Raw genomic sequence first — 13099 nt, forward strand, 5'->3', positions numbered from 1 at the left:
CAGGTCATTTGAGGACAATGGGCTGTCCTTGAATGACAACAACTGGGCGGAGCTGTATGGGCTATTGTAAATAGTCCGTACAGCAGCCCTTACGTTCGCCTGAACCAAAGGGCTCTGGCGGCCGAAGAGAGCCGAAGGATTAGCCAAGTCTCCGGCTCTTTCGTGAATAACTCTCCTAAAAAAAAACATTGTAATGAAACTGTTACAATATATTTTTGAACAAAGTACCACTGCAGGCTGCATTTTTACTGGAGCCAAACAGATCGGCATCCAGCTATCAACATCAAAGTGCTGAGTGCTGATCATACTTGCACTGTGACAGGGTTTTGAATATATACCTGCCATCTCCTTCTCTCTTGCACCTGCCTTTGTGTCTGGGTACAGTCGGACTGGATACATTGACATAATTTCTCATTTCCCAGCCTATTTTTTTTTCAATTGACTGATTTAATATAACCATATGATAAATTATATAGTGGAAACAAATTAAAAGCAGCATCAAGACCAAAATGCATCTGTTCAAACTGAGTTGATAAAACCTGTAATAATATGTACAAGATTCCTGGTTAAGTAATGACTTGCCTTATTGAACATGCTTAATCCTATTTATTCTGTGTAATACTCAGGATTGTAACACTATTCCATGAAAACCAACAATGTAAATGTGTTATGGCATCTATGATTAACCTTTTCCCTGCAACATAATGAATATGGTGGAACACATCTGCTTCTAGCTGGCCAGGTCTATATGCCTTACATCGGCTGCATTCCCTTCAGCTATAAATTCATGGTCGCTAAAGCGACCATGAATTTACAGCAGAATATGTCCCCTAGACCAGGCCTCAAAATTTCCACTCGCCCCCTCGCAATTGGCGAGTGAAAATTTCATCGAGGAGCGCCAGCATTGCTTAATGAATAACTGTAATCAATGGCTGACATTCCTAAGAAATGGGGAAGCCATTCACAGAAAGGGAAACACCAGGGATCTGTTTAGATCCCTGATGTTTCTCCAAAGAGGATCTGTCATAATTGTTGTATATACTGTGCTTGCTGGAAAGTATCGCTTTCGAATGTCTGCCATGATCTGCTAATATGTTTTACATACCAGCACGTATGGCTAAAAGCTCAGGGGGCATTTCCCCCTCCTTTTACTTCCAAATTAAATGTAAAAAAAAAAGTAAAAATTAAATAAATAAATTAAACATAGCATTAAAATATTTGTTATTCATGAACTTGATAAAGTTTTATGTTTTACATTTAATTAGAATATTGCAAGCTCTTCTGGCTTGGCAGGTCTCGGGGCGTTGCACTTGTAGCAGTTCTTCCATTATCAAGGACCATTTTGCGTGCGCTAAAAACTATTTTAGTGTATGTTTATGAAAAATATAGTTTTGATAAACATTTGGTCAACTATTGGTCAACTATTATGGGACCAGCAAAATTAGTAGTATTTATTGTATCGGTGCATTCAGAAAATCTATGGTTTGGGGGTCTTTTACAAACACTGAAAGGAAAAAAGAATAAAAAAGTGAAAAATTGCAAAGATGGTCTGGCCACCCGAGGTGAAAAAAAGGGAGCAGGGCCAGGCAGTGAAAGGGGAAACCATTAGAGCCTAGTTTAAAAGATAATAATATTTAGTAATAAACACATTTTATATGAATACCTTAATTGATAATGTCCCACGGCATACCAGAATATAACCTCCAACTTGTTTCAGTAGTTCAGATGTACTGGAGCTGCACTGGATTTTGAGTGCTGGGAAAAACAAGAAAAATGTCTGTTGAGATACACATATATGTACTGCATTTTCCAAAATATGTTTTTTTTCCGCTTAAAATCTTTCATTTTATGCCCTATAGGAATCTGCCTGTCTCAACAACGCCATCTACCCGAGGGAGCCCTGGCTCTTCTGGCTTGGCAGGTCTCGGGGTGTTGCACTTGTAGCAGTTCTTCCATTATCAACAGTACACACATATTTTGTTGAGAAAGCAGAAATCACAGTTGAATTATATTTCACTGTGCTCATATATGGTCACTAGGGATGCACTGATACCAGTTTTTCTGTATCGAGTATGAGTATTGATATTTTTTCCAGTACTCGCCAATTCTGAGTAGCAATACTGGTGCCGTGTGCCCCGATTATCAGGAAGTTGGGCTGTGACCCATGCCCCACCTACCTTATTGCATGGGAAGCTGGTGTTCTATCAAAAGTACACCGGCATCACTTGCCGAGGCTGCCTGGCTTTCTGACCAATCAGGAAGCCAGGCGGCGGGTCATGAGGTGCCAACTGGCTTCCTGATTGGTCAGGAAGCGAGGCTGCCTAGCAACAAGTGCAGCTTCCTGATTGACTAGGAAGCCGGCTTCACTTGTTCCTAGGCAGCCTGGCTTCCTGACCAATCAGGAAGCCAGGAGGCAGATCATTATGTTCCGCCCGGCTTTCTGATTATTTAGGAAGCCAGGCTGCCTAACAGTGAGTGAAGACGGCTTCCTAGCCAATCAGGAAGCCGAGAGGCGGTCATAAACCATCGCCTGGGTTTCTAATTGGAAAGGAAGCTGGCTCCATGCTACCTCAGCACTGCCGGTCAGAAGGAGATCTACCTCTGACCGGCAGTTCTGGTACCAGAGGTAATTTCGGAACATTTGGACGAGTACAAGTACTCGCCCAAATACGTTATCAACCATTAATCAAGAGCACTGCTGTAGTCACAGTTCAATACAAGACTACTAGTTAAATTACAATGCTAGCAATAGGGGTTGCAGGATTAAACATCTATTAGCAAGAGGGTAGTGGGGAAGGAAATAAATACAGCAGCACAGGTGGCAAAAGAAACAAACATTGACTGAGAAGAGTCCCTGTATATGGCAGACCTACAGATAATATTAAAACAAATGGTGCATTTAATATATAGGTCGAGGCCAGCAACATTTGTCAAAGTATTGTAACCCTATTCATAGCCATAAGCATTTAAAATGTGCAGGCTACGCTGGGCTAACCCTGGGGTATCTGTTGTGACACTAGAAGTGAATCCCTACTTGATATACCGTAACCGGTCTACAGTACATCTAAAAGTGGCCGTAATACATCAATGAGATCTATGTGACTTGAGCTTTGTCCCCAACTTTAGGCTTAAATATTGGTATTGGTATATTTTTGAGCTTGCATATGTGTCTAGTTTGCCTGTTCAAGCACCATTCTGTCTCATTGCTATATGTAAGCTGGTCACAAATAGAGGGTCTCACCCGTGACAGGTTTTCAAAATGTACCTAATTAGTAGGCTTTAATTAGAACTCTGGGTAAGATTCTTCTTAACCCTTGCAGTGGGGCTACCCCCGCACTGCAAGGGTTAAGTGCTCGTTTTTGTCTAGGTCTAAAAATTACAAAGTCATCATTCTCCTCCAGCCTGACACCTCCTACGCTGCAGCCATAATATCTCCCTCTGTGTCCTCATGTCTTATACAAAGTGTATAGAATGTGATGACTCAGGGACCTTATACCACTGGAGCAGAGCGGGAGCGAGGCTGAAGGCCGAGGGTCCAGTCAATATAACTTTGTTATTTTTGAACCTAGGCAAAAACGAGCACTTAACCCTTGCAGTGCGGGGGTAGCCCCACTGTAAGGGTTAAGAAAATGTTTTACCCGTAGTTCTGCTTTAAAGTTTTTTCAACTAAATAACTATGCATTGCTTTTAATGCAGGGAAATCCACAGAATGTTGTATTAGTTTCTATAATGTGTTGGTGCGACTGGTGTTGGAGGCCCAGCTTTCAGAACAGACTGTCAACAGACACTTATCACTTTTTTTCCTCCACCAGTGATAACTTTGAAGTTATGTTTGGGCAAATGGTATAAGAAATGTTGTCAGGGAGGAATAAGAGCATTTTATCTTCTCACCTTTATATAACAGAATATGCTTACACCAACATTCCAGCACTAACACCACATTTGCACTGCAATTTATAATATGTAAATATTCGGTTTCTTTTATAGTTACTATTACATTATCACTATACATTTAAAAAGAAACAATTAAAGTTCCCTGGGTTTATTTGTAGTAAACCTGTAATTTCTTCTGAAAGGATGCAACTAGAAAGTAGACTTTTAATGTACCATGTCATGCATTCACAGCATTGTGTACTGTTGAAGCCTCCAGAGATATATGCTAGGAATACCCTTGCATGTGACAATGCTTGGCCATGATAACAGGATGTTCAGAAACTGATATACACAGGGGCTTGTAAAGGGAAGGGCTTGTTTGGTGTAATGCTTACTCTGTCTCCTGGAGGAATATGAGCAGATCTAAACATTGTTGGGTATTTTTTATTTAAAGCATTCCTATGAACTTGAATTAGAGTTTTTGTCCACATTATATACATCCCTCGCTGAACAGATGTAACATTTTATCTCTGTGATAGATGGTTTTCATGATGTAAGCAACATCTTTGCTGAATTACTTTTTGGGCAGAACTTTCATGGTCTAAATTATTTCCTCAGCTTGTCTTGAGGTATCTAGAACTAGAGCAAACTAGGTGAATACCAGTTAGAATGAAAATGTTAAATCTCTCTGTTGGAGTAAAGCATGCTATCTGGAACCAACTCCCTTATCATGCTAATGGTGGGATTTTATCCGGTAGTTTATAATAGTGATTCTCAACCTTTCTTTAATCATGGCATGCTTTAAAAGTAAAATGTCATAGTTTTTAAGGGGGACCCAACACAAAAACACACAAAAAATGGGTTCTCCCTGCACATCGAAGTGCTCCCTTTAAATCAACATTTCTCCCCCCTTCAAAGCAGAGTCACCGTTTCCATCAGTAACCAACTTCACATCACAAGATCCTCTTTTACATCAGAAGCCCCCCTTTCATATCAGAATTCCTATTTTATATCAGTCTCATTACCCCCTTCACATCACAGTCTCACTGCCACAAAATCAAGGTCAAGTCCAACGGTTAAAAAAGTTAATAAATGCACACATATTCATAAAAGAAAAATATGCATTTCATATATTTTCGCATTGGAGCCAGTAAAACATTGCAACTGGGATCAGTGGATCGCGAGTGCAATGCTCTGGCTCCTGTAAATTTTTCCTCCAGTCCATGTCCGTACCACGGTATGGACTTTCAGTTACACAAACCGAAGTAGGTGTCAATGGACTACAAGGGCGGTGATGTCATGTGATCATGTGACTCGGAACATGGGTATAATATGAAACATGCTATAAACATGGCAGTATGACTGCTGTAAAAAGCTATATGTATCCTCTTCAGTACTGCAGATTTGCAACTATTTTGCATTGGCTTTCTATCATCTAACACAAATGGATCATTCACTAAAGCATTTAAATAACGCAGTGGCCCCAAACTGTGAGGCACTTTTTTCCAGGTAGGCCCCCTTCCCATCTAGCTCTGAATGTCATCCATTATTTTTAAGGGTTGTTACAACTCAAGATTTACCGATTCTGTAGATTGCGTTGACTGAAAACATTTTCTCATTGTAAAGTTATTATTATGAGCATTTTTTGTGTCTGCTTTTCTGGGAGGACATGGTGATCAGCTTTCCAGAGGTATATGTCACAGTCAAGTCATATTTCTGTACTTCCAGCAGCATTCTTTGTAGCCTTACATGAGCTTTTCCAGAGTGTCTTTACAGAAACGTTTTCAATGCTTTATGGTAGAATTTATCTTTACACTAGCTCCAGAAATTACCTGGTGTAATTAATTTGTTGTATTATAAACTATAGGACTAACAGCTCTTTTTAAACCTGTGTTTCACTTTGCTTTCCACATTATAATTCATATGTTGTAGGTTCCACAACTGCCGATGTATGGCAAATATTGGCAGCAGCAAAAGAGTTAAAGACTGTGCACGTACTCGCTGCAATATTTTTGAGTTTTTGTGTGTGAAATAAATACACTATAATGCAGATTTTTTAAAAATAAAATCTGTCTGGCAAAGAAGCCTTGTCAGAGTTTTTAAACATTTTGCACGTACTCACTGCAATAGTTTGAGGGGTTATTTCAGTGAAATAAATAAACTATAATGTAATTTTTTTAAAATAATGGTTTGCTGGTTTGGGGCCTGTTGACACAGTGCCCTTTTCAGAGGGGTCTATTCACGAAGCTGCCGAAGGATCTGGCCGTAGCTTCGGCCGATCCTTCGGCTAGCTTCGGCCCCAGGACCCGTTCGGTTCAGTAGAACCGAAGGGCTGCTGTACGGGCTATTCACAATAGCCCGTAGAGCTCCCGAACATGGCCGAGCGAAAAGACACAGCAGTGTTTCTCTGCTGGGCGGCCGGGAGCGGGGGCTCCCAGAGCGCCCGGGAGAGTTTTTTTCATTCTTTTTTTTTTTACAGCAGCACAGCCGACGGACAATAGGAAACTATTGGGCGGAGCTAGCTCCGCACAATCATTTTCTATTTACTTTTTTTTACCTTTTTAAACTCGTTTTCTGTTCTGAGGGACAGAGCAGAACAGCCGAGCCAAATGTCGAACTCCTTCTGCACTTCGGGTCGGCCGAACATGCTGAGCATGTTCGGCCGGCCCGAAGCCAGCGAAGCAAGCCGATGTACGGCTGATTTCAGCCGATGTACGGCTGAAATCAAACCGTATCAGCCTGAAGTGAATAGCCGAACAGTGTTCGGCTCACTTCACTTCAGGTCGGTCATTCACTCGGCTGCCTACGGCAGCTTAGTGAATAGACCCCAGAGTGTTTTAGGACTGTGCACATACTCACTACAATATTTTGGGGGCTTGTTTCTGCGAAATAGATACACTGCAATGCAGTGGAGTCAGTACAATATTTTTTTGTGAAATTATATACTTTAATTTTGATTTCTAGATTAAAACCTGCCTAGTGTCTTACGTTTACACTGTTGCTTACTAAAGCTGTTTGCAGTACATCAAGTCTGTCAATATTTCTAGATTTTTTTCTGGGAAATAATGCACCCTAATTTTTATTTCTTACTTTTACACCTGCCTAGTTTCTCCCTCTTAAATCATGGCCTTGTACTTACATACTGTGGAGCAAATGTGCACAGTTTTCCTGGCTGTTGTCTCATTCAACATTCATTGTGTCATATTCAACTGTAATTTATTACTTTTACCATTTGTTTTAAGTAGACCATATCAGGGAGTTGTTACTGACAGCCTGGTCAAGAGCTGCCTTTTTTTATCTCAGAACCTCACTGCATCTTTTGAACAGTTACAAATTCACCACACTGTATATAAGGCCCTCTCTGACATGACACGTGCAGCATGGCAAGCTAGTACCTAAAGTGCATGAAGGGCTACCTCCAAGCAGTGGACAAGCATGGACACCCAGTAGTTTATGAATGTGATCAGTAAAACAATGTGCACCCAAACAAAAAAAAACTACACACCAGGTTGTTAAAATGCAGTCACACATTCAACTCACTGCATTGAAGGCCCTCTCTGACATGTGCAACAGGGTAGGTTTGTAACCTCAGGCACATGTAGGACAACCTTCAACTAGTAGTCCAAATAAATAACATAACATTAAAAAAATCTGTTGGCGGGAAAGAAAATGGGTGGGTCTGGACCAGTGTTTGCCTCTCAGCTCTATCAAAGGTCATGTTTTTGCGGCAAAAATAGTAGGTCAGCTTTTCACCATCACTATGAATTGTGGCACTAATGCCTGAGGGTTGGTTCAGTCTTCACAGGGGAAGGCACTGATTTAACGATTTTATATCATATTAGGCACCAATACATTTTGTGGCTTGTATGTTAATATAGTTGTTCCAATGGTAAAACTTCACAGCATAATCAATCGGCTGATTTTGTGCCTCAAGCTGCCTTCAAAACATGAATAACCAAGGAATCTACATTTCTTGGCTTTTCTTTATTATTTTTTCCAGTGCACATTGTTTTGGTTAGAGTATGATTCCACTTTGTTTAGACCTACTGATTTGCACTGAATTCCCACCATACCATGCCAGCACCTTACCTTCAACTTGTGCTTTAATTATCTCTTTGCTGATGGATACACCTTTCTCCATAACTATGTTAGGATCAGCTAGTAGTTTTCCTTTAAACACATTTTTTATTTCTAAGACAAGATCGTCAGTGTCTTTAAGCTCTCCATTTTTAGATTTTTACCTCAGATTATGCATATATAAGTAGATATATTTATGCAATGCAGAACAGGATATGTGCTGCTTCTGTGATTCACAAAAAAGATTGTTTCACTCACTGATTCTGGCAAGTTAATATGAATTCTAGAAAGACAGATGGGATGTTGACAAGTGTCATTGACAATCTTTCCCGCAGAAGATATATTAGTGGATTGCTGGATAACTTGTTTGTTTGAGGCACAGCTAGTAGTTGTGCTTTAAGAAAACAACTATACAAGACTAAACAGTCTACTATGTTACAATAACTATCATTTTAAACAGTCAGGTTTGTTTAATTAGACACGAGAAGTAATGCCTACTAGTGATGGGCTCGATGTTCAAGCCAAACGTGAGTTCGACTTGAACATCGTGTTCAAGGCCTTCTGAAGTCATAATTGGCTAAAGCCTTGCACCTGACCACAGGTCAGGTGCAAGACTTTGCCCAATCATGGCTCTCACAGTTCTCTTTGCCCTGATTGGACAAAGTCATGATGATCTGCCCAATCATGACTCTGTCACAGCTAGCTCTGGCCAATTGTTTATAAGTTGCATCTGTCAAAATTTCATTCCGCGGCGGGTGTTCGTCGCAGCGGAAGGGGCAGCAGTTGTCGCTTTTTAAAAATTATTATTTCTATTTATTTTTTATTGTTTTATTTTTTATTTCATTGAGTCATCGTTGCTGTGGACAACACTGGATGTCGTGATTGACCCATCGATGGATCCATTTAAAATTTTTTTTAAAATAAAGGATTAGTCAAAACTCCTTTGTTGTGGGTTTTTTTTTCAAATAAAGGATTTTTTATTAAAGTCTGGTGTTTTTATTTAATCTTTTATTTAACCTTTTCGTGAATGGGTAGGGGTACAAGTACCCCTTACTCATTCACAAGGGGGGGACTGCATATGGGTGCCCCTTTTTTGTGGTGCCCTGATGTGAATAAGCCCCCTGCCCTCACCCCCACAACCAACACCCCAGGGCTTGTGGGGAAGAGGCCCTTGTTTCCATCAGCACGGGGACAAGGTGCTTTTCCAGGGGCATCCCTGGAAAAGCACCCTCTCAGTGCCGAGGGCATGTGGCCTGGTATCGTAGGGGGGGCGATCACTCGTCCCCGCTCACTCGTCCCCGCTCACTCGTCCCCACCCCTTTCCCGTCATGCCAGGCCTGTGCTCGGTTCAAAGGTCTGGTTGGGAATTTTAGGGGGGACCCCATCTTTCCCGCCCCCATTTTTGGGGGTGGGGTTCCTCCTTAAAATTCCTACTAGACCTTAAAGGCCTGGTAAGACTTTAAGTGGGAACCCCACACACTTTTTAATATTTTTTTTTTTTAACATGCGATCCTTCCTAAAATTCCTACCAGACCTTAAGGGTAAGTTACGACTTTTAGGGGGAACCCCACGCTTTTTTTTTTTAATGCGGTCCCTCCTTACAATCCTACCAGACCGAAAGGGTCTGGTATTGTTTGGGAGGGGGAACCGCATGCTTTAAAAAAAAAATGTTTTTTTTTCTTTAGAAATGTCAGTTTTGCTGCAGCAGGTTTTATACATCGTAAAGATGCACCACTTTACAGGCAGTTGAAGGGGACACCCCAGGCATGATATTTAAAGGAATTTTTCATTTTTATTGTTACACTTTAAGTGATGTTAAATCACTACTCCTTTAAAAACTGTATTTTTTAAAAGTGTTTTTTTTCATTGATTCCTGTCCCACAGGGCAGTACCCAGATCCCCATACACCTTTTGTATGGCCAATAAATTGCATATAAGGCTTCAAAATGGGGACATTAGATTTTTTTGATTTGAGTTCTACCCCCATAGACTTGCATTGAGTTTGAGTTCGAATTTGAACTTTTCCCATTTTCGAAAGTTCGAATTCAAATCGAACACAAGGGTGTTCGGTTCATCACTAATGCCTCAACGTAACGTAAAATGCAATGCATGTAGCCACATTTACCTTCACTTGTTGATTCCATCCTCGAAGCTGTGTTCACTGTGTCTCCAAACAAGCAGTACCGTGGCATTTTTGTCCCAACAACTCCAGCAACTACAGGTCCTGAAATAATACATTTTTCATTACATTGTAGATAATCTTCTATTTAGTAAAGATATAGGAAACAAAAGAAAAGGGAATAAAGGGATGGATTTATCTCTGTTACTTGAGTCTACCAAAGCTTACTCTTTTAATGACAACTCCTTTTGGGATGAAAATCAACAGTAAGCCTACTAAATAAAAGGTTGTATGACCCTGATATTTTTCTGATTGTAAGCTGCACCAATACCTGCACTGGCTGTTGGGAATAAGTTTAGTTGCCAATAGTGAATATGTGCATATTCATTCACTTAGGCTGAGTGTGTCCCATCTCCACCTACAAAGAGTCTACTGAAGCATTTCCCACATCATCTATCTAGTTTACCTAGTTGAAGCTGAATTCTGGGCACAACAAATATTGGGTAAAGACTTAGTTGCATGTGCACCTATAAGTAATGTGCCCTTTGTTTTTTTCTTCTGTGGTGTGTAGAGCCTAAAATCTATCTGAATAGGTTGCATTATCACAGTCACAAGACACCCATTTCCTCTCTATGCTCCAGTCCCACAGCCTGCTTTAAACATGCTGGGAGATCGGTCAATACACATCACCCTCAGCACTCATGTAATAAGAGCACAGGAGCGTCCATGGTTTACTCGCTTCTGTCGCTTGCTGTCTAGCACTGTCCCAATACTGCCCACTCTACCTCTCACACCTGTCCCCTTCTTCTTGCCTACACTGCAGGCATAGCAGGCTAAAGGTGGTCGCAAAGAGGTAGGGGAAGGTCTGCTGCTTTGTTCAGATCTGTCAGTATCTAGACAGGCCTGGAGCATAAGAAAGAAAATAATTGTGTGGAGGGACAGCATGACAGGGGGAGAAGGGGAGCCAGGTAGAGAAGGGTTAACTTCTAGGTAAAAGAAAGGGGTAGAAGGGGGGGTTGCTTATCGGATTGGTTGAAAGTTTGGCAAGGCGGTACTTCATTGTGATCCGTGCAGAGGTGGATGGAGTATTCCAGTGGAAGAAACTGCAGTCAGACGAGTGGCAGACTTTTGGGAATTTGTGTGTGGTGGCACACAAGGTTACAAAAACCACCCGCTAACTTGCATCTGTGGCATCCCCCCCGTCCTATTGTTTTTTTTTTGTCTTTTTTACTTTTTGTTGTTTTTAGGTTCTGAATATGTTGGCTCATCATTGCAGCCTTTTGGCGGTTTGGGGTCCTTGAAGGTTGTCTGGATGCCTGGTTTATTGGAATAATGATTGGGGACCCATCCTAGGTGGGGTGTTCTTAAGGTGGTGGTCAAATGGTTTGACCACTTAGTTTTGGGCTGAAGGTGTATGCGGTCAACAGATATTTGTCTCCGAGGTGGTGTTATCGCGGCTGGGGGCCCATCGTTACTTATCTGAAGCCGTAGATGCAGGTTATCAAGTAGTTTTTGTTACCTTGGGTGCCTTCAAGGACCTGGAAACCAGTTGTTAATTGTATAGCTGTGTTATTTTGTTTAATAATATTTTGATTATTTATGTATTTATTTTGATAATGAATTAAACAAGTGGCTGCTGTGGCCCCTTTTGAACTCCATACAAGTCTAGTGTGATTTCTCGGAAAATGGGTGGGGGTCTTAGCAAGTTAAGAGGGTTACCCTTGTCATGTGTTTGCCTGGACCCTGACAGCACCAAGTGAGGCAGCAAAACAGTGGATTTTCTGCTGGCCACTTATCTCTTTCTTCTTCTCTCTCCTGACCTTCAGACTGGTGTACATGCAATGTTTATACAGTGGTGTTGTGCCTTTCTGCTTCTTCCCTGCCATACGGGTGAGGCAAGGTAAGCAAGCAGCAGCAACATTGTTGTTCCGCTGCATTGCTCTGCGATGCCAGGATAATGTAGTTGCCTGAATTCTGACTGCACTGAACAAGACAGCAGAACAGTGGTGTTCTGTCTGGCTGCTCACCTTCCCTTCCTCTCCTTAACCACTCAGTCCACTGTACTTCTGATGCGGACACATAATAAAGTTGATAATTTCTATAATGTGTTTGTCGGTGGGGAAGGGGGAATGAGCAAAAAGCAGAAAAATGATTGTTCTGCTGCCTTGCTCAGCACCATTTATTTACCTGAGCACTCAAATGATTGAAGAAACTATTGAAATATTATAAATACGAGCAAAGTGTTGCTGTGATGACAGGGGAGTTCTCTGCTCCCCTGTCACAACCCACAGTGACATCCACATCAGTTCTGATAGGGCACCCTCTATCTACAGGAAGACACATAGGGTGCCCTGCAGACCCCTGCCACAGGTTCTAGCTAATGTTCATTCCAACGGAGACCTGGGGATGAGGCCGTAGAGAATAAAAAGGGGAAAACATTTTTTTTTGCTCCATTACATGGGGTCAGAGATGGAGCTTAAGATATGTTGTGTCTGTGGCCTGGAGTTTAGCTTTAAAACTACTGTTAAACAAGAGTTTTAAAAGGCTTACTATTACGATATACAGATATTAGATATTAGCAAGCTTAGAAAATGAACTGTGCCTGCTGTAGTTCTTTGACTTTGGTAAATATCCATGCAGTGTTGTAATCAATACGTTTGGTAGAGTGGCAAAACATACCAGAATGAATTCCAGCACGGATCCTGAGCTGAGTGTTTGGCTTATGAGGGATTTGAAAAGTCTTGCACACAGCAACTAGATCTAGAGCCATGCTTGCAATTTCACTGGCATGGTAAATACCATTCTCTTGAGGCACTCCAGAAACAACCATATCTTAAAAGGAAACATATGAATTGTTTACGTAAAAACACAAGCATAGATGACATTCTAGTAAAAAATAACAGTATACAGTAATAACAACTCTATAATGTGCTCTCTGTGTAACACATTAAAGTATTTAGGTTGAAAAGAGTGCTGCAAGGAAATCTGATTTTACACATATTAAATAGGAATATTTCTGTGGTGCCACCT

The 13099-nt window shown here is 41.2% G+C and overlaps 1 protein-coding gene across 1 annotated transcript in view; it reads right to left on the bottom strand.

Moving 5' to 3' along the window:
* LOC108785406 (atrial natriuretic peptide receptor 1-like) overlaps positions 1 to 13099 on the bottom strand; it is a 108932-nt gene that overhangs the window by 1360 nt on the left and 94473 nt on the right. Inside the window, exons 24-26 of the mRNA XM_018554463.1 lie at positions 12749 to 12901; positions 10076 to 10174; positions 1664 to 1755 (exon numbers count right to left, since the gene is read on the bottom strand). Coding sequence (XP_018409965.1) covers positions 1664 to 1755; positions 10076 to 10174; positions 12749 to 12901 — 344 coding nt within the window. The remainder of the gene's footprint in view (positions 1 to 1663; positions 1756 to 10075; positions 10175 to 12748; positions 12902 to 13099) is intronic.

Source organism: Nanorana parkeri, unplaced genomic scaffold (assembly GCF_000935625.1).
Source record: "Nanorana parkeri isolate BGI_ZX_2015 unplaced genomic scaffold, ASM93562v1 scaffold160, whole genome shotgun sequence".
NCBI classification, from domain to species: Eukaryota; Metazoa; Chordata; class Amphibia; order Anura; family Dicroglossidae; genus Nanorana; species Nanorana parkeri.